The 20,878-nt window shown below is 48.2% G+C and overlaps 1 protein-coding gene across 1 annotated transcript in view; it reads right to left on the bottom strand.

Moving 5' to 3' along the window:
• Positions 1–3,992: 3,992 nt before the first annotated feature.
• Positions 3,993–20,878, bottom strand: part of LOC311235245 (wings apart-like protein homolog) — a 150,804-nt gene continuing 133,918 nt past the window's right edge. The window contains exons 19-20 of the mRNA XM_084322656.1: positions 5,024–5,119; positions 3,993–4,349 (exon numbers count right to left, since the gene is read on the bottom strand). Of these exons, the coding sequence (XP_084178782.1) occupies positions 4,284–4,349; positions 5,024–5,119 (162 nt within the window). The 3' untranslated portion in view covers positions 3,993–4,283. The remainder of the gene's footprint in view (positions 4,350–5,023; positions 5,120–20,878) is intronic.

Genomic DNA, 20,878 nt, shown 5'->3' with positions numbered 1-20,878 from the left:
AAACAGAAGGTTCTGTAGATACAGTACTGAATTGTCCCATCCGGACCAATGCAATTTGAAATATTATTATAGAATATAATGCTTATAAATTACCTTATTATAGCCAATTCGCACATTTATATATATATACATATATTTAGTATCACCAGGCGTGCATAAGAACAGATAATGTGGGGAGCTCCAGTAGCTCACCACGTACCGCGAGTGCTATTTCAGCGCCGTGGACAACCGCGCTCGCGCGGATCTGGGGCTGAGCGCGTTCGAATCCCGGACGGCAGCCGTGCCTTTCCCAGAGTGTCTTTCCCCCCATCTGAACCCTTTCAGCCTGCTTCTGTCGGTCGAACTTGACCAAGTATGAATGCGACGAAAAAGCGATAAACGCTAAAAAGAACCAGCTGACTGGTCAAAGTTTAAAAAAAAAAAGAACAGATAATGATATCTATTGTAATTTACTGTACCTTTTATTTTCACCACAGTGCAACCATTTTGAAACAAATTTCAGATCTAATTGTTGCTACATGCTAACAATAGGGAGGAGAATCTAACTGCGTTTCAATATTTGTCAAAAACGTTACCTTTTGTGGCTTATTATCCCGAATAATAACAGTTATTGAAATAATTCATTCAGAACGCTGAACTTTGAACCCCCACAGTATCTGCCAGGAAGTGTAGTTCGGAATAATTCCAACGCTGATCCACAGCTATGCATCCCCTCGACAAAATGGCAGCAAAAAACTACAATTCCCATGATAAAAACGTTCCAAAATGGTCGCAGTCTTGGAATAGACTGCAGCAAATCGAGAAGTTAAAACTATCTAATGGCACTTTTAACCTATTGCTAAACTAACGTATTGATGATAATATACATTCTACATGCTTTTGTGACATGTTAGTGATGTTAATACTTGAAAACGTTTGATGAAAAAAATCGCTAAAAATATGCAACACTGAAAAATATTGATTTATGACCATTTGATTCGACCATATGCCATTTTGGGGTCGGTACCGACCCCGTCGGGTGAAACAGGTTAAAAGGGATATTTCGCCTATTTCACAAAGCCCATCCAGTGCCCTAAGCGCGTTGAGAAAGACCTTTAGTTTCGGCTTTTGCAGTATTAGAAGCTAAATCTATTAGCGTTTATTGGCAATGCAAGTGGACATCTGGGGTATGACGTCATCTCTCAACCACTGCTTCTTTTGGTGTGTGGTCAATTCGAACTGTTATCATCACATCTGAAAGTGATGAAAGATGCTAGGCGTGTTCTGCTCCCAATACTTGGCTGATTTATACTGGGGGGAAAATGACGAATGCTGTTGGTAATAATTGCTACTACAGGATCTCTCAGTTTGAATAGGGCTTTTAACACTAGCCTGGTTAAGTAAAGTCTATGCTTTTTCTGCAGTTCTATCTATTTATTAACTGCAGCTGGTGAGTAGGATTTTGCACAAGCTTGTAATGAAAAACACACATTAGTATTGTCGAGTAGGGATGCACCGATCCGATATTGATATCGGCCCTGATATGACAAATAGCTAGATCGGGTATCGGAGACAATTACATTTATTTATTTTTATATATATATATTTTTAAATTTAATTTGAACAATAAATAACAATTCAGTACATTTATATCTATGTGTTAATTTGTAAAATTTTGTTTCACTAAATTAGGAAAGTAATGTTTTAAGTCAGGTCTGATGTTGCCTTGCACAAAATAATGATCCCAGTCTCTTCCACACAGTGAAGCATACAGTTTATTAATTGAACAATGGGTATCGGATCGGTACTCGGTATCGGCCGATACCCAGGTATCGGTATCGTGACTGAAAAAGTCGGATCGGTGCATCCCTACTGTCGAGTACCGACTATGTAAATCTCCATCCCTGCATGCGAGTGTCTGTGTGTGGGGGACAAAACAAAAGACTATATTTAAGTCAAGAGTATAAAAGCTGCCAAACTATTTTCCACTCCTCCTCAGCAGGGGGGGGGGGGATGACCTGGCCCCGCCTGGCTTGGCATCGTCCTTGAACGCCCCTCTCAACGCAGGCCAACACAAGAGTAATTGAAAGGATTTGAGAAAGACAGGCTTTGACCCAGAGGGTTTGGCTGGCATCAAAACAGCTCTCTGGTGCCGTGGCGAGGTGAGGAGAGCCGTGCTCGAGGCTGATGGGCTGCTTCATTCAACTTTCCATAAAAAGATCAAGTTTCCCAGTTTTTGAGGCCATTCAAAGTGTCTTGAGGATTTTTCAGCAAAAGATAATGACAGGCCATGTTGTGAAGGTGAAGAGGTCTCTCAGACTGGGAAAAGAGGTCTCTCTCGGACTGGGAGAAGAGGTCTCTCTCGGACTGGGAGAAGAGGTCTCAGACTGGGAGAAGAGGTCTCTCAGATTGGGAGAAGAGGTTTCTCGGACTGGGATAAGAGGTCTCTCAGATTGGGAGAAGAGGTTTCTCGGACTGGGAGAAGAGGTCTCTCAGACTGGGAGAAGAGGTCTCTCAGATTGGGAGAAGAGGTTTCTCGGACTGGGAGAAGAGGTCTCTCAGACTGGGAGAAGAGGTCTCAGACTGGGAGAAGTGGTCTCTCAGACTGGGAGAAGTGGTCTCTCAGACTGGAAGGAGTCAACATTATTACAGAAACATGTTACTACCTTTAATATATGTTGTCAAAGGAACAAAGAGTGACGATCTTTCAGTTCCTACAAGTACAAATTGAAAACCTGACGGGAGACCATTTTGTTGTTTTTAACTACTGTACATATAGTTGTGCTTTTTGGAATTGATTCACCAAACCTCTCTACATCTGTTGTGAATAGGTGGACTCTGTTGGAAGGGGTGCTTTGAAGCAAGTTAAAAACAGACCTGATTTAAGTCTGGTCTGTAGGAGGTCTAGGTCTAGTCTTTAAGTCTAGTCTGTAGGAGGTCTTGGTCTAGTCTTTAAGTCTGGTCTGTAGGAGGTCTTGGTCTAGTCTTTAAGTCTGGTCTGTAGGAGGTCTAGGTCTAGTCTTTAAGTCTAGTCTGTAGGAGGTCTAGGTCTAGTCTTTAAGTCTGGTCTGTAGGAGGTCTAGGTCTAGTCTTTAAGTCTGGTCTGTAGCAGGTCTAGGTCTAGTCATTAAGTCTGGTCTATAGGAGGTCTAGGTCTAGGTCTTTAAGTCTGGTCTGTAGGAGGTCTAGGTCTAGTCTTTAAGTCTGGTCTGTAGGAGGTCTAGGTCTAGTCTTTACATCTGGTCTGTAGGAGGTCTAGGTCTAGTCTCCAAGTCTGGTCTGTAGGAGGTCTAGGTCTAGTCATTAAGTCTGGTCTATAGGAGGTCTAGGTCTAGTCTTTAAGTCTGGTCTGTAGGAGGTCTAGGTCTAGTCTTTAAGTCTGGTCTGTAGGAGGTTTAGGTCTAGTCTTTACATCTGGTCTGTAGGAGGTCTAGGTCTAGTCTTTATGTCTGGTCTGTAGGAGGTCTAGGTCTAGTCTTTAAGTCTGGTCTGTAGCAGGTCTAGGTCTAGTCTTTAAGTCTAGTCTGTAGGAGGTCTAGGTCTAGTCTTTAAGTCTGGTCTGTAGGAGGTCTAGGTCTAGTCTTTATGTCTAGTCTGTAGGAGGTCTAGGTCTAGTCTTTAAGTCTGGTCTGAGGAGGTCTAGGTCTAGTCTTTAAGTCTGGTCTGTAGGAGGTCTAGGTCTAGTCTTTAAGTCTGGTCTATAGGAGGTCTAGGTCTAGTCTTTAAGTCTGGTCTGTAGGAGGTCTAGGTCTAGTCTTTAAGTCTGGTCTGTAGGAGGTCTTGGTCTAGTCTTTACATCTGGTCTGTAGGAGGTCTAGGTCTAGTCTTTAAGTCTGGTCTGTAGGAGGTCTAGGTCTAGTCTTTAAGTCTGGTCTGTAGGAGGTCTAGGTCTAGTCTCCAAGTGTGGTCTGTAGGAGGTCTAGGTCTAGTCATTAAGTCTGGTCTGTAGGAGGTCTTGGTCTAGTCTTTAAGTCTGGTCTGAGGAGGTCTAGGTCTAGTCTTTAAGTCTGGTCTGTAGGAGGTCTAGGTCTAGTCTTTAAGTCTGGTCTGTAGGAGGTCTTGGTCTAGTCTTTAAGTGTTGTTTGTAAGAAGCCTAGGTATTGGCGGTGGAGGAGGAGGAAGAGCACGGAGAGGAGGAGTTGGAAGGCTGCAGCAGTGCTCAGAGATTTGGTGCAAAGACCTCTACAGTCTTAACACGGTGAAGATGATGACGATGATGAGGGTGTGTGAGGAGAGAGAGAGAGAGAGAGAGAGAGAGAGAGAGAGAGAGAGAGAGATAGAGATATAGAGAGGGGCAGGCCTCTTTAGCAGTGCTCCAGATAGTCAATCACTCGAGAGATCGACTTTTGTCCTGTGGTGCCAACATCACACTATAAACAGAGAGAGAGAGAGAGAAAGAGGGGAGAGAGAGAGAAAGTTCAGTTACCAACACACGCACAGCTAGTTAAAGGGGAATACCACCCATTTAAAGAATTCACATGTATTCTTCCTGTGCCCCAGGACAGTGCAGTCAAGTCAACTGCTGAACTACTGGTTAAACAGCTGCACTACTGGTTAAACTGCTACACTACTGGTTAAACAGCTAAACTACTGGTTAAACTGCTGAACTACTAGTTAAACTGCTAAACTACTGGTTAAACTGCTAAACTACTGGTTAAACAGCTGAACCACTGGTTAAAAAGCTGAACTACTGGTTAAACTGCTGAACTACTGGTTAAACTGCTAAACTACTGGTTAAACAGCTAACCTACTGGTTAAACAGCTGAACTACTGGTTAAACACCTGAACCACTGGTTAAATTGCTGAACTACTGGTTAAACTGCTAAACTACTGGTTAAAAAGCTGAACTACTGGTTAAACTGCTAAACTACTGGTTAAACAGCTGAACTACTGGTTAAACAGCTGAACTACTGGTTAAACCAATGTACTGGTTAAACAGCTGAACTACTGGTTAAACTGCTAAACTACTGGTTAAACAGCTGAACTACTGGTTAAACAGCTAACCTACTGGTTAAACCGCTGTACTGGTTAAACCGCTACTCACTGTGAGGTTCATGAAGTTGAGGAACTTTTTGAGCATCTCGCTCATGATGGAGAAATCTCCTCTGGGAAGGTTCTCCCTCACAGTAGTCACATTCATCTGAGAAGAGACAGACAGAGAGACAGACAGACAGTTAGTTAGTACAGTCACCTTAACTCATTGGACGCCATCGCTTAAGTGCGCGAGAGGGCGCTAGAGCGCCACCGCTTTAATCAATGGGAGGACTGGGAGATTTGCGAGTGCTTAAAATATATCTTAAATTATGGCTATGGGTCTAATACACCCGTCGATTATCAGTGAGTTGCTTGCAGTCAACATGTACAAAACGGATTGTTTTTTCATCGGTACATTTCCGTTTTATACCGTTTTGAATACGAGTATAGTTAGTGATTTTTTGTAATTCCAGAGAAAGACGCGATAATAGCCCTTTAGTGGAATACACAAAACACGTTGTAATTTTTCGGCTGATTATCGAATCTTCCTGAAATCAACGCTAGATCATCATTATTATCCTTCCTCGTGCATACATGAAATGGGCCTCGTAGCGCGGAGTAGCCCTGTGTCTCTGCTACCTACAGCTCTGTCTCTGCTACCTACAGCTCTGTGTCTCTGCTACCTACAGCTCTGTCTCTGCTACCTACAGCTGTGTATCTCTGCTACCTACAGCTGTGTCTCTCTGCTACCTACAGCTGTGTCTCTCTGCTACCTACAGCTGTGTCTCTGCTACCTACAGCTGTGTCTCTGCTACCTACAGCTGTGTGTCTCTGCTACCTACAGCTGTGTGTCTCTGCTACCTACAGCTGTGTGTCTCTGCTACCTACAGCTCTGTGTCTCTGCTACCTACAGCTCTGTGTCTCTGCTACCTACAGCTCTGTGTCTCTGCTACCTACAGCTCTGTGTCTCTGCTACCTACAGCTGTGTCTCTGCTACCTACAGCTCTGTGTCTCTCTGCTACCTACAGCTCTGTGTCTCTGCTACCTACAGCTCTGTGTCTCTGCTACCTACAGCTGTGTCTCTGCTACCTACAGCTCTGTGTGTCTCTGCTACCTACAGCTCTGTGTCTCTGCTACCTACAGCTGTGTGTCTCTCTGCTACCTACAGCTGTGTGTATCTGCTACCTACAGCTGTGTGTGTCTCTGCTACCTACAGCTCTGTCTCTGCTACCTACAGCTCTGTGTCTCTGCTACCTACAGCTCTGTGTCTCTGCTACCTACAGCTGTGTCTCTGCTACCTACAGCTGTGTCTCTGCTACCTACAGCTGTGTCTCTGCTACCTACAGCTCTGTCTCTGCTACCTACAGCTGTGTGTGTCTCTGCTACCTACAGCTCTGTGTCTCTGCTACCTACAGCTCTGTGTCTCTGCTACCTACAGCTCTGTGTGTCTCTGCTACCTACAGCTCTGTGTCTCTGCTACCTACAGCTGTGTGTCTCTGCTACCTACAGCTCTGTCTCTGCTACCTACAGCTCTGTGTCTCTCTGCTACCTACAGCTCTGTCTCTGCTACCTACAGCTCTGTCTCTGCTACCTACAGCTCTGTCTCTGCTACCTACAGCTGTGTCTCTGCTACCTACAGCTGTGTCTCTGCTACCTACAGCTGTGTCTCTGCTACCTACAGCTCTGTGTGTCTCTGCTACCTACAGCTGTGTCTCTGCTACCTACAGCTGTGTGTGTCTCTGCTACCTACAGCTCTGTGTCTCTGCTACCTACAGCTGTGTCTCTGCTACCTACAGCTGTGTCTCTGCTACCTACAGCTCTGTCTCTGCTACCTACAGCTGTGTCTCTGCTACCTACAGCTCTGTGTGTCTCTGCTACCTACAGCTCTGTCTCTGCTACCTACAGCTGTGTCTCTGCTACCTACAGCTCTGTGTCTCTGCTACCTACAGCTGTGTCTCTGCTACCTACAGCTCTCTCTCTGCTACCTACAGCTCTGTGTGTCTCTGCTACCTACAGCTGTGTCTCTGCTACCTACAGCTCTGTGTCTCTGCTACCTACAGCTCTGTCTCTGCTACCTACAGCTCTGTGTCTCTGCTACCTACAGCTGTGTGTCTCTGCTACCTACAGCTCTGTCTCTGCTACCTACAGCTCTGTGTCTCTACCTACAGCTCTGTGTGTCTCTGCTACCTACAGCTGTGTCTCTGCTACCTACAGCTCTGTGTCTCTGCTACCTACAGCTGTGTCTCTGCTACCTACAGCTCTGTCTCTGCTACCTACAGCTGTGTCTCTGCTACCTACAGCTGTGTGTGTCTCTGCTACCTACAGCTGTGTCTCTGCTACCTACAGCTGTGTCTCTGCTACCTACAGCTCTGTGTCTCTGCTACCTACAGCTGTGTCTCTGCTACCTACAGCTCTGTGTCTCTGCTACCTACAGCTGTGTCTCTGCTACCTACAGCTCTGTCTCTGCTACCTACAGCTCTGTGTGTCTCTGCTACCTACAGCTGTGTCTCTGCTACCTACAGCTCTGTGTCTCTGCTACCTACAGCTCTGTCTCTGCTACCTACAGCTCTGTCTCTGCTACCTACAGCTCTGTGTCTCTGCTACCTACAGCTCTGTCTCTGCTACCTACAGCTCTGTGTCGCTACCTACAGCTCTGTGTGTCTCTGCTACCTACAGCTGTGTCTCTGCTACCTACAGCTCTGTGTCGCTACCTACAGCTGTGTCTCTGCTACCTACAGCTCTGTGTGTCTCTGCTACCTACAGCTGTGTCTCTGCTACCTACAGCTGTGTGTGTCTCTGCTACCTACAGCTCTGTGTCTCTGCTACCTACAGCTGTGTCTCTGCTACCTACAGCTGTGTCTCTGCTACCTACAGCTCTGTCTCTGCTACCTACAGCGGTGTCTCTGCTACCTACAGCTCTGTGTGTCTCTGCTACCTACAGCTCTGTCTCTGCTACCTACAGCTGTGTCTCTGCTACCTACAGCTCTGTGTCTCTGCTACCTACAGCTGTGTCTCTGCTACCTACAGCTCTCTCTCTGCTACCTACAGCTCTGTGTGTCTCTGCTACCTACAGCTGTGTCTCTGCTACCTACAGCTCTGTGTCTCTGCTACCTACAGCTCTGTCTCTGCTACCTACAGCTCTGTGTCTCTGCTACCTACAGCTGTGTGTCTCTGCTACCTACAGCTCTGTCTCTGCTACCTACAGCTCTGTGTCTCTACCTACAGCTCTGTGTGTCTCTGCTACCTACAGCTGTGTCTCTGCTACCTACAGCTCTGTGTCTCTGCTACCTACAGCTGTGTCTCTGCTACCTACAGCTCTGTCTCTGCTACCTACAGCTGTGTCTCTGCTACCTACAGCTGTGTGTGTCTCTGCTACCTACAGCTGTGTCTCTGCTACCTACAGCTGTGTCTCTGCTACCTACAGCTGTGTCTCTGCTACCTACAGCTCTGTGTCTCTGCTACCTACAGCTGTGTCTCTGCTACCTACAGCTCTGTGTCTCTGCTACCTACAGCTGTGTCTCTGCTACCTACAGCTCTGTCTCTGCTACCTACAGCTCTGTGTGTCTCTGCTACCTACAGCTGTGTCTCTGCTACCTACAGCTCTGTGTCTCTGCTACCTACAGCTCTGTCTCTGCTACCTACAGCTCTGTGTCTCTGCTACCTACAGCTCTGTCTCTGCTACCTACAGCTCTGTGTCGCTACCTACAGCTCTGTGTGTCTCTGCTACCTACAGCTGAGTCTCTGCTACCTACAGCTCTGTGTCTCTGCTACCTACAGCTGTGTCTCTGCTACCTACAGCTGTGTGTGTCTCTGCTACCTACAGCTGTGTGTGTCTCTGCTACCTACAGCTGTGTCTCTGCTACCTACAGCTGTGTCTCTGCTACCTACAGCTGTGTCTCTGCTACCTACAGCTGTGTCTCTGCTACCTACAGCTCTGTGTCTCTGCTACCTACAGCTGTGTCTCTGCTACCTACAGCTGTGTGTGTCTCTGCTACCTACAGCTGTGTGTGTCTCTGCTACCTACAGCTGTGTGTGTCTCTGCTACCTACAGCTGTGTCTCTGCTACCTACAGCTCTGTGTGTCTCTGCTACCTACAGCTGTGTCTCTGCTACCTACAGCTGTGTCTCTGTTACCTACAGCTGTGTCTCTGCTACCTACAGCTGTGTCTCTGCTACCTACAGCTGTGTCTCTGCTACCTACAGCTCTGTCTCTCTGCTACCTACAGCTCTGTCTCTCTGCTACCTACAGCTCTGTGTCTCTGCTACCTACAGCTGTGTCTCTGCTACCTACAGCTGTGTGTGTCTCTGCTACCTACAGCTGTGTCTCTGCTACCTACAGCTCTGTGTCTCTGCTACCTACAGCTGTGTCTCTGCTACCTACAGCTCTGTGTCTCTGCTACCTACAGCTCTGTGTCTCTGCTACCTACAGCTCTGTGTGTCTCTGCTACCTACAGCTCTGTGTGTCTCTGCTACCTACAGCTCTGTGTATCTCTGCTACCTACAGCTCTGTGTCTCTGCTACCTACAGCTCTGTGTCTCTGCTACCTACAGCTCTGTGTGTCTCTGCTACCTACAGCTCTGTGTGTCTCTGCTACCTACAGCTCTGTCTCTCTGCTACCTACAGCTCTGTGTCTCTGCTACCTACAGCTGTGTCTCTGCTACCTACAGCTGTGTGTGTCTCTGCTACCTACAGCTGTGTCTCTGCTACCTACAGCTGTGTCTCTGCTACCTACAGCTCTGTGTCTCTGCTACCTACAGCTGTGTCTCTGCTACCTACAGCTCTGTGTCTCTCTGCTACCTACAGCTGTGTCTCTGCTACCTACAGCTCTGTCTCTGCTACCTACAGCTCTGTCTCTGCTACCTACAGCTCTGTGTGTCTCTGCTACCTACAGCTGTGTCTCTGCTACCTACAGCTCTGTGTCTCTGCTACCTACAGCTCTGTCTCTGCTACCTACAGCTCTGTGTCTCTGCTACCTACAGCTGTGTGTCTCTGCTACCTACAGCTCTGTCTCTGCTACCTACAGCTCTGTGTCTATACCTACAGCTCTGTGTGTCTCTGCTACCTACAGCTGTGTCTCTGCTACCTACAGCTCTGTGTCTCTGCTACCTACAGCTGTGTCTCTGCTACCTACAGCTGTGTGTGTCTCTGCTACCTACAGCTGTGTGTGTCTCTGCTACCTACAGCTGTGTCTCTGCTACCTACAGCTGTGTCTCTGCTACCTACAGCTGTGTCTCTGCTACCTACAGCTGTGTCTCTGCTACCTACAGCTGTGTCTCTGCTACCTACAGCTGTGTGTGTCTCTGCTACCTACAGCTGTGTGTGTCTCTGCTACCTACAGCTGTGTGTGTCTCTGCTACCTACAGCTGTGTCTCTGCTACCTACAGCTCTGTGTGTCTCTGCTACCTACAGCTCTGTCTCTGCTACCTACAGCTCTGTGTGTCTCTGCTACCTACAGCTGTGTCTCTGCTACCTACAGCTGTGTCTCTGCTACCTACAGCTGTGTCTCTGCTACCTACAGCTGTGTCTCTGCTACCTACAGCTCTGTCTCTCTGCTACCTACAGCTGTGTCTCTGCTACCTACAGCTCTGTGTCTCTGCTACCTACAGCTGTGTCTCTGCTACCTACAGCTGTGTGTGTCTCTGCTACCTACAGCTGTGTCTCTGCTACCTACAGCTCTGTGTCTCTGCTACCTACAGCTGTGTCTCTGCTACCTACAGCTCTGTGTCTCTGCTACCTACAGCTCTGTGTGTCTCTGCTACCTACAGCTCTGTGTGTCTCTGCTACCTACAGCTCTGTGTCTCTGCTACCTACAGCTGTGTCTCTGCTACCTACAGCTCTGTGTCTCTGCTACCTACAGCTCTGTGTCTCTGCTACCTACAGCTCTGTGTGTCTCTGCTACCTACAGCTCTGTGTCTCTGCTACCTACAGCTGTGTCTCTGCTACCTACAGCTCTGTGTGTCTCTGCTACCTACAGCTCTGCGTGTCTCTGCTACCTACAGCTCTGTCTCTCTGCTACCTACAGCTCTGTGTCTCTGCTACCTACAGCTCTGTGTCTCTGCTACCTACAGCTCTGTGTGTCTCTGCTACCTACAGCTGTGTCTCTGCTACCTACAGCTGTGTCTCTGCTACCTACAGCTCTGTGTGTCTCTGCTACCTACAGCTGTGTCTCTGCTACCTACAGCTGTGTCTCTGCTACCTACAGCTGTGTCTCTGCTACCTACAGCTCTGTGTCTCTGCTACCTACAGCTCTGTGTGTCTCTGCTACCTACAGCTGTGTCTCTGCTACCTACAGCTCTGTGTGTCTCTGCTACCTACAGCTCTGTCTCTCTGCTACCTACAGCTCTGTGTCTCTGCTACCTACAGCTCTGTGTCTCTGCTACCTACAGCTCTGTGTGTCTCTGCTACCTACAGCTGTGTCTCTGCTACCTACAGCTGTGTCTCTGCTACCTACAGCTCTGTGTGTCTCTGCTACCTACAGCTGTGTCTCTGCTACCTACAGCTGTGTCTCTGCTACCTACAGCTGTGTCTCTGCTACCTACAGCTCTGTGTCTCTGCTACCTACAGCTCTGTGTGTCTCTGCTACCTACAGCTGTGTCTCTGCTACCTACAGCTCTGTGTGTCTCTGCTACCTACAGCTGTGTCTCTGCTACCTACAGCTGTGTGTCTCTCTGCTACCTACAGCTCTGTGTCTCTGCTACCTACAGCTGTATGTCTCTGCTACCTACAGCTCTGTGTCTCTGCTACCTACAGCTGTGTCTCTGCTACCTACAGCTGTGTCTCTGCTACCTACAGCTGTGTGTCTCTGCTACCTACAGCTGTGTCTCTGCTACCTACAGCTGTGTCTCTGCTACCTACAGCTGTGTGTCTCTGCTACCTACAGCTGTGTCTCTGCTACCTACAGCTGTGTCTCTGCTACCTACAGCTGTGTGTGTCTCTGCTACCTACAGCTCTGTGTGTCTCTGCTACCTACAGCTCTGTGTGTCTCTGCTACCTACAGCTCTGTGTGTCTCTGCTACCTACAGCTGTGTGTGTCTCTGCTACCTACAGCTGTGTCTCTGCTACCTACAGCTGTGTGTCTCTGCTACCTACAGCTCTGTGTCTCTGCTACCTACAGCTGTGTCTCTGCTACCTACAGCTGTGTCTCTGCTACCTACAGCTGTGTCTCTGCTACCTACAGCTGTGTCTCTGCTACCTACAGCTGTGTCTCTGCTACCTACAGCTGTGTCTCTGCTACCTACAGCTCTGTGTGTCTCTGCTACCTACAGCTGTGTCTCTGCTACCTACAGCTGTGTGTGTCTGCTACCTACAGCTCTGTGTCTCTGCTACCTACAGCTGTGTCTCTGCTACCTACAGCTGTGTGTGTCTCTGCTACCTACAGCTGTGTCTCTGCTACCTACAGCTGTGTCTCTGCTACCTACAGCTGTGTCTCTGCTACCTACAGCTCTGTGTGTCTCTGCTACCTACAGCTGTGTGTGTCTCTGCTACCTACAGCTGTGTCTCTGCTACCTACAGCTCTGTGTCTCTGCTACCTACAGCTGTGTGTGTCTCTGCTACCTACAGCTGTGTGTGTCTCTGCTACCTACAGCTCTGTGTCTCTGCTACCTACAGCTGTGTGTGTCTCTGCTACCTACAGCTCTGTGTCTCTGCTACCTACAGCTCTGTGTCTCTCTGCTACCTACAACTGTGTGTGTCTCTGCTACCTACAGCTCTGTGTGTCTCTGCTACCTACAGCTGTCTCTCTGCTACCTACAGCTCTGTGTCTCTGCTACCTACAGCTCTGTGTGTCTCTGCTACCTACAGCTGTCTCTCTGCTACCTACAGCTCTGTGTGTCTCTGCTACCTACAGCTCTGTGTCTCTGCTACCTACAGCTGTCTCTCTGCTACCTACAGCTGTGTGTCTCTGCTACCTACAGCTCTGTGTCTCTCTGCTACCTACAGCTCTGTGTCTCTCTGCTACCTACAGCTCTGTGTCTCTGCTACCTACAGCTCTGTGTCTCTCTGCTACCTACAGCTGTGTCTCTGCTACCTACAGCTCTGTGTCTCTCTGCTACCTACAGCTCTGTGTCTCTCTGCTACCTACAGCTCTGTGTCTCTCTGCTACCTACAGCTGTGCGTGTCTCTGCTACCTACAGCTCTGTGTCTCTGCTACCTACAGCTGTGTCTCTGCTACATACAGCTGTGTGTGTCTCTGCTACCTACAGCTGTGTCTCTGCTACCTACAGCTCTGTGTCTCTGCTACCTACAGCTGTGTCTCTGCTACCTACAGCTCTGTGTCTCTGCTACCTACAGCTCTGTGTGTCTCTGCTACCTACAGCTCTGTGTGTCTCTGCTACCTACAGCTCTGTGTATCTCTGCTACCTACAGCTCTGTGTCTCTGCTACCTACAGCTCTGTGTCTCTGCTACCTACAGCTCTGTGTGTCTCTGCTACCTACAGCTCTGTGTGTCTCTGCTACCTACAGCTCTGTCTCTCTGCTACCTACAGCTCTGTGTCTCTGCTACCTACAGCTGTGTCTCTGCTACCTACAGCTGTGTGTGTCTCTGCTACCTACAGCTGTGTCTCTGCTACCTACAGCTGTGTCTCTGCTACCTACAGCTCTGTGTCTCTGCTACCTACAGCTGTGTCTCTCTGCTACCTACAGCTCTGTGTCTCTCTGCTACCTACAGCTGTGTCTCTGCTACCTACAGCTCTGTCTCTGCTACCTACAGCTCTGTCTCTGCTACCTACAGCTCTGTGTGTCTCTGCTACCTACAGCTGTGTCTCTGCTACCTACAGCTCTGTGTCTCTGCTACCTACAGCTCTGTCTCTGCTACCTACAGCTCTGTGTCTCAGCTACCTACAGCTGTGTGTCTCTGCTACCTACAGCTCTGTCTCTGCTACCTACAGCTCTGTGTCTATACCTACAGCTCTGTGTGTCTCTGCTACCTACAGCTGTGTCTCTGCTACCTACAGCTCTGTGTCTCTGCTACCTACAGCTGTGTCTCTGCTACCTACAGCTGTGTGTGTCTCTGCTACCTACAGCTGTGTCTCTGCTACCTACAGCTGTGTCTCTGCTACCTACAGCTGTGTCTCTGCTACCTACAGCTGTGTCTCTGCTACCTACAGCTGTGTCTCTGCTACCTACAGCTGTGTGTGTCTCTGCTACCTACAGCTGTGTGTGTCTCTGCTACCTACAGCTGTGTCTCTGCTACCTACAGCTCTGTGTGTCTCTGCTACCTACAGCTGTGTCTCTGCTACCTACAGCTCTGTGTGTCTCTGCTACCTACAGCTGTGTCTCTGCTACCTACAGCTGTGTCTCTGCTACCTACAGCTGTGTCTCTGCTACCTACAGCTGTGTCTCTGCTACCTACAGCTCTGTCTCTCTGCTACCTACAGCTGTGTCTCTGCTACCTACAGCTCTGTGTCTCTGCTACCTACAGCTGTGTCTCTGCTACCTACAGCTGTGTGTGTCTCTGCTACCTACAGCTGTGTCTCTGCTACCTACAGCTCTGTGTCTCTGCTACCTACAGCTCTGTGTCTCTGCTACCTACAGCTGTGTCTCTGCTACCTACAGCTCTGTGTCTCTGCTACCTACAGCTCTGTGTGTCTCTGCTACCTACAGCTCTGTGTGTCTCTGCTACCTACAGCTCTGTGTCTCTGCTACCTACAGCTGTGTCTCTGCTACCTACAGCTCTGTGTCTCTGCTACCTACAGCTCTGTGTCTCTGCTACCTACAGCTCTGTGTGTCTCTGCTACCTACAGCTCTGTGTCTCTGCTACCTACAGCTGTGTCTCTGCTACCTACAGCTCTGTGTGTCTCTGCTACCTACAGCTCTGCGTGTCTCTGCTACCTACAGCTCTGTCTCTCTGCTACCTACAGCTCTGTGTCTCTGCTACCTACAGCTCTGTGTCTCTGCTACCTACAGCTCTGTGTGTCTCTGCTACCTACAGCTGTGTCTCTGCTACCTACAGCTGTGTCTCTGCTACCTACAGCTCTGTGTGTCTCTGCTACCTACAGCTGTGTCTCTGCTACCTACAGCTGTGTCTCTGCTACCTACAGCTGTGTCTCTGCTACCTACAGCTCTGTGTCTCTGCTACCTACAGCTCTGTGTGGCTCTGCTACCTACAGCTGTGTCTCTGCTACCTACAGCTCTGTGTGTCTCTGCTACCTACAGCTCTGTCTCTCTGCTACCTACAGCTCTGTGTCTCTGCTACCTACAGCTCTGTGTCTCTGCTACCTACAGCTCTGTGTGTCTCTGCTACCTACAGCTGTGTCTCTGCTACCTACAGCTGTGTCTCTGCTACCTACAGCTCTGTGTGTCTCTGCTACCTACAGCTGTGTCTCTGCTACCTACAGCTGTGTCTCTGCTACCTACAGCTGTGTCTCTGCTACCTACAGCTCTGTGTCTCTGCTACCTACAGCTCTGTGTGTCTCTGCTACCTACAGCTGTGTCTCTGCTACCTACAGCTCTGTGTGTCTCTGCTACCTACAGCTGTGTCTCTCCTACCTACAGCTGTGTCTCTGCTACCTACAGCTGTGTGTCTCTCTGCTACCTACAGCTCTGTGTCTCTGCTACCTACAGCTGTATGTCTCTGCTACCTACAGCTCTTTGTCTCTGCTACCTACAGCTGTGTCTCTGCTACCTACAGCTGTGTCTCTGCTACCTACAGCTGTGTGTCTCTGCTACCTACAGCTGTGTCTCTGCTACCTACAGCTGTGTCTCTGCTACCTACAGCTGTGTGTCTCTGCTACCTACAGCTGTGTCTCTGCTACCTACAGCTGTGTCTCTGCTACCTACAGCTGTGTGTGTCTCTGCTACCTACAGCTCTGTGTGTCTCTGCTACCTACAGCTCTGTGTGTCTCTGCTACCTACAGCTCTGTGTGTCTCTGCTACCTACAGCTGTGTGTGTCTCTGCTACCTACAGCTGTGTCTCTGCTACCTACAGCTGTGTGTCTCTGCTACCTACAGCTCTGTGTCTCTGCTACCTACAGCTGTGTCTCTGCTACCTACAGCTGTGTCTCTGCTACCTACAGCTGTGTCTCTGCTACCTACAGCTGTGTCTCTGCTACCTACAGCTGTGTCTCTGCTACCTACAGCTGTGTCTCTGCTACCTACAGCTGTGTCTCTGCTACCTACAGCTCTGTGTGTCTCTGCTACCTACAGCTGTGTCTCTGCTACCTACAGCTGTGTGTGTCTGCTACCTACAGCTCTGTGTCTCTGCTACCTACAGCTGTGTCTCTGCTACCTACAGCTGTGTGTGTCTCTGCTACCTACAGCTGTGTCTCTGCTACCTACAGCTGTGTCTCTGCTACCTACAGCTCTGTGTGTCTCTGCTACCTACAGCTCTGTGTGTCTCTGCTACCTACAGCTGTGTGTGTCTCTGCTACCTACAGCTGTGTCTCTGCTACCTACAGCTCTGTGTCTCTGCTACCTACAGCTGTGTGTGTCTCTGCTACCTACAGCTGTGTGTGTCTCTGCTACCTACAGCTCTGTGTCTCTGCTACCTACAGCTGTGTGTGTCTCTGCTACCTACAGCTCTGTGTCTCTGCTACCTACAGCTCTGTGTCTCTCTGCTACCTACAGCTGTGTGTGTCTCTGCTACCTACAGCTCTGTGTGTCTCTGCTACCTACAGCTGTCTCTCTGCTACCTACAGCTCTGTGTCTCTGCTACCTACAGCTCTGTGTGTCTCTGCTACCTACAGCTGTCTCTCTGCTACCTACAGCTCTGTGTGTCTCTGCTACCTACAGCTCTGTGTCTCTGCTACCTACAGCTGTCTCTCTGCTACCTACAGCTGTGTGTCTCTGCTACCTACAGCTCTGTGTCTCTCTGCTACCTACAGCTCTGTGTCTCTCTGCTACCTACAGCTCTGTGTCTCTGCTACCTACAGCTCTGTGTCTCTCTGCTACCTACAGCTCTGTGTCTCTCTGCTACCTACAGCTGTGTGTCTCTGCTACCTACAGCTGTGTCTCTGCTACCTACAGCTGTGTGTCTCTGCTACCTACAGCTCTGTGTGTCTCTGCTACCTACAGCTCTGTGTCTCTGCTACCTACAGCTCTGTGTGTCTCTGCTACCTACAGCTCTGTGTGTCTCTGCTACCTACAGCTCTGTGTGTCTCTGCTACCTACAGCTCTGTGTCTCTCTGCTACCTACAGCTCTGTGTGTCTCTGCTACCTACAGCTCTGTGTGTCTCTGCTACCTACAGCTCTGTGTGTCTCTGCTACCTACAGCTCTGTGTCTCTGCTACCTACAGCTCTGTGTGTCTCTGCTACCTACAGCTCTGTGTGTCTCTGCTACCTACAGCTCTGTGTGTCTCTGCTACCTACAGCTCTGTGTCTCTGCTACCTACAGCTCTGTGTGTCTCTGCTACCTACAGCTCTGTGTGTCTCTGCTACCTACAGCTCTGCCAACTTCCACAGAGCTGTGTCCCGTTGGCCTCCAGGTATCAGACAGACGGACTGTTAGTCACTCTGCTCTCGTAACGACCTGATCACATTCAAACCACTGAGGCAGGACTCAAACAGCAGCTAGTTATTTCCCCAGATGTCTCACATCAACTTGATGCAGAGAGAGCATTTCAAACGGCACTTTGCATCATCGAATGACTCATCTCTGGTCAATTAAATAAAACATAATCAACATTATGCCAAAGGAGTAGCATCTCAATCTCAACCTTTCCTCGTCACTCTTTCTCTCCATCACTTTACTTGTCTTCCCTCTATCTGGCACCATCTTCTCGACGTGTTGTTAAATCTAAGCACACTGTTAACACCAGGGGTGCAGTGGTACATGTATTCGTCCCGTGACTTCACAGTACGGACAACGTCACAGTCTGGCAGCTCGGAGGGAGAAGCCAAGGCTGCTACAAGTTCAAGCTTATCAAGTTTACTTTGACAACTTTAATAGTTGTCATACAGAGGTACAGAATACTTTTATACAAAATGCTTCTTTCTGTTACGCTCCAGAGACTGTGCTAGACAAAACGATAAGTATGAAATAAAATAGTATAGCATGTAAAAAATAGAAGTAAAAAATAGAAGTCACGTACGTTCAGTATGTACAATGTACATATGTACAATGTTCAATGCAGAATAGAAGTAACTGAGTTACCATACAATATACTATGCAATATACTAATACAATATACTATATAGTGCAAAGCAGAAATGGGATGAGGTACAATTTAGGTACAATTTACAGTAAGGTGTACTGAGGTATGGGTTGTAGTGCAAATCCTTTACCAATAAATATAAAGTGTGTTTAGGTGTTCTAAAGTGTGAAGAGTGGGTGCTGCAGTGTGTTTGTTTAAAGTGAGTGTGTGCGTGTGGATGTGTGTGCTATGTGCATTTGATGGTTGTTACATAGTGTTATTGTTCGTTGAGCAGCCTGATGGCCTGGGGATAGAAGCTTCTTCTGAGTCTTTCTGTGCTTGCCATGAGACTCCGGTATCGCTTGCCTGACCGCAGCAGTTCAAAGAGGCAGTTGTTTGGGTGGCTGGAGTCCTTAATAATTCTCTTAGCCTTACCCCTGCAACTAGGTAAGACAACCTTTTATTTTTTTTACAACTTCTCTCTCTTTCTCTACCCCTGATCAAAATAAATGAAGAAACTCAGCCTTATGCATTTTTTTTAAAGCTTTTTTCCTGTTGTACCAAACAGTGACACCAAAACGGAGGCATGTACAGAATCGTGGCTTTGTACTGTTACACCCCTAGTTACCATTAATGTTTTAACGACCGGTTACCCTGACACCGACTCAGTCCAGTTTTTGTACAAACATTTCTGATGAACGTGGGTGACAAATTTACTAAATTGGGTTTTATTTCTAATGTTGAATACACACAGATCTTCAGGCCATGTGTCAGATAAACATGTGGGACGGTGGGAAGTACAGGTGTTACCATGGAGACGGATAACCAGACTCGTCAATCATCATCTAACGACCCTGTTACACACGCATGCATATTCAGACGTATATGGACACGCATATACACCCACCCACACCAATAAGCAGAGACATGCAATCCCCACAGACGCACACCAACACACGTGCAAACCTCACACAGACCCAACACACAAACCCCACACAGACACACAACTCCCACAGACACACACCCTCACTCAAAACCCACACACTCATGCACAACACACACGAGACAGGAACACTCATAATATACACACACACAAAGACACTCATAACGCACAAACCCCATGGAGACACACGATAACATACACACACCCACACGGGCAGGCAGACACACACCTCTCCTGGGTCTGGTTAATGACCTCTTCAGAGCTCGGCTATTAAAGGCAGAATAATGTAGTGTCTCCTCTATTCCCCTGATAGAGAAGAACCACTGAGAGGCCGTTTGAAGGCAGAGTGCTGATGACCCCACAGAGACTCCATGAAGCCACGCACGTCTCCAGGAATGATCACTTCCTTAAGGGTGTGTGTGTGTGTGTATATGTATGTAAGTGAAAGAGAGAGCGAGCGAGAAAGAGCCACAAAGTGTGTGTGAGAGAAAGTGTATGCATGTGTTAGGGATGGGTATGGTTATTTGAATATTCAAAATGATGTAGGTATTCGGGCAAGAAAATGCTGGAAACCTTTATTTTTAAAGCAAAATCGCTACACTGAAAGTGAAAACTGCTGCCGTGCACCATGCTGCCGCCCTGATGGGATTTGTGATTTGACAGGCTACACACTAATGTAAGGCAGCTTGTTTATTGGGACTACTGATGTTTCTATACGATCTCCTGGAGAGGTGAAGGCGGTGAAGCCAACAGATTTCAGTGGAGTACGTTAGCCAGGCAGCCACTGGAGCTATAATGGTGAGTTACTTTCTATGAGCTCCTGGACAGGTTTCAGATGAAGAGCCACAATTATTTGGTTTACTTTACCTTGAAATCTAATAAAAATCTGCACTTGAGATTTTTTTCTCTTCTCTATCATATAGCTGGGATTCAATTGATAAGAAATATACTATGGTCAATAATAGATTAAAATGGCCGTTTCCAGTGTTTTCAAGCTATGTGGGGTTGTACCAACACTGACAAAATTTGAAATCTGTAACAAATCCCTTTTCTGCAGTTCAGCTGAGACAAAACCCTCTGAAAACCCCTCACTGAACTGCCACCGCCCGCCCACAATCAACTGTGATACGTTGAAATTATGAGCAAAACGGAGCGAGTGGAAATAATGCGGAAGCGGTTTCGACAGCAGAGTTGACACCTTCCGCTGTTCCACTGTCAGCACTTCCTCAAAAGTGTTCCGACAGCATAGCTCCAGAATGCTTTGGTCGAAATAAATCCCAGCTTTCCCCCCGCGCTGTTTCTATGTGCAGTGAAAACTTCAATGCTTCTAATTAGGGGTGCACCGATGTATCGGTCGGGTATCGGTATCGGCCGATAAGTGCCTCGAATGTGCCGATGGCAGTAGCCGATAAATATCCATCAATTTGTGTCGCGTCAAGACACTCGCAACCTACCTGCACAATGCCGCCCCCGGCCCACACACACACACACAAGCTACTGCATCAAAGTTACTACTTATGATTAACAAGGCATTCATTTTGTGGCATTAACATTATATAGTTAGTGTTACACGTTCATAACATCAGCATATTATTTACCCGAACGTAGCAAGCGTTCATACTAGCTCAGTTCCTTCCGTTGCTCACAGAGCCCTGAGTTTTACCCATTCTGCAATCTGTTAATAACGTTTTCAATCAGACACATGTATAGAAAGGCTTTGTTTTATTATAACATTAGTTGCAGTAAAATCATTATGCCTCATTTAAGTCATCCTGCGGAGCTAAAAGCTAAACGTCGGCCGCGCCGTGTTGTTGTTCTAGAAAACCTCTGACTCGGTCGTCAAAATCAATGGCGGACGAAAGCAGGAGTAAAAAATGCAACACGCTTGCCGATTGGTGGTAACAGCAGGGGCGGGT

The sequence above is a fragment of the Notolepis coatsorum genome, assembly GCF_963971535.1.
Source record: "Notolepis coatsorum genome assembly, chromosome: 10".
Classification (NCBI taxonomy): Eukaryota; Metazoa; Chordata; class Actinopteri; order Aulopiformes; family Paralepididae; genus Notolepis; species Notolepis coatsorum.
Note: the sequence above shows the minus strand (reverse complement) of the source record. Positions and strands in the feature narration are given on the sequence as shown.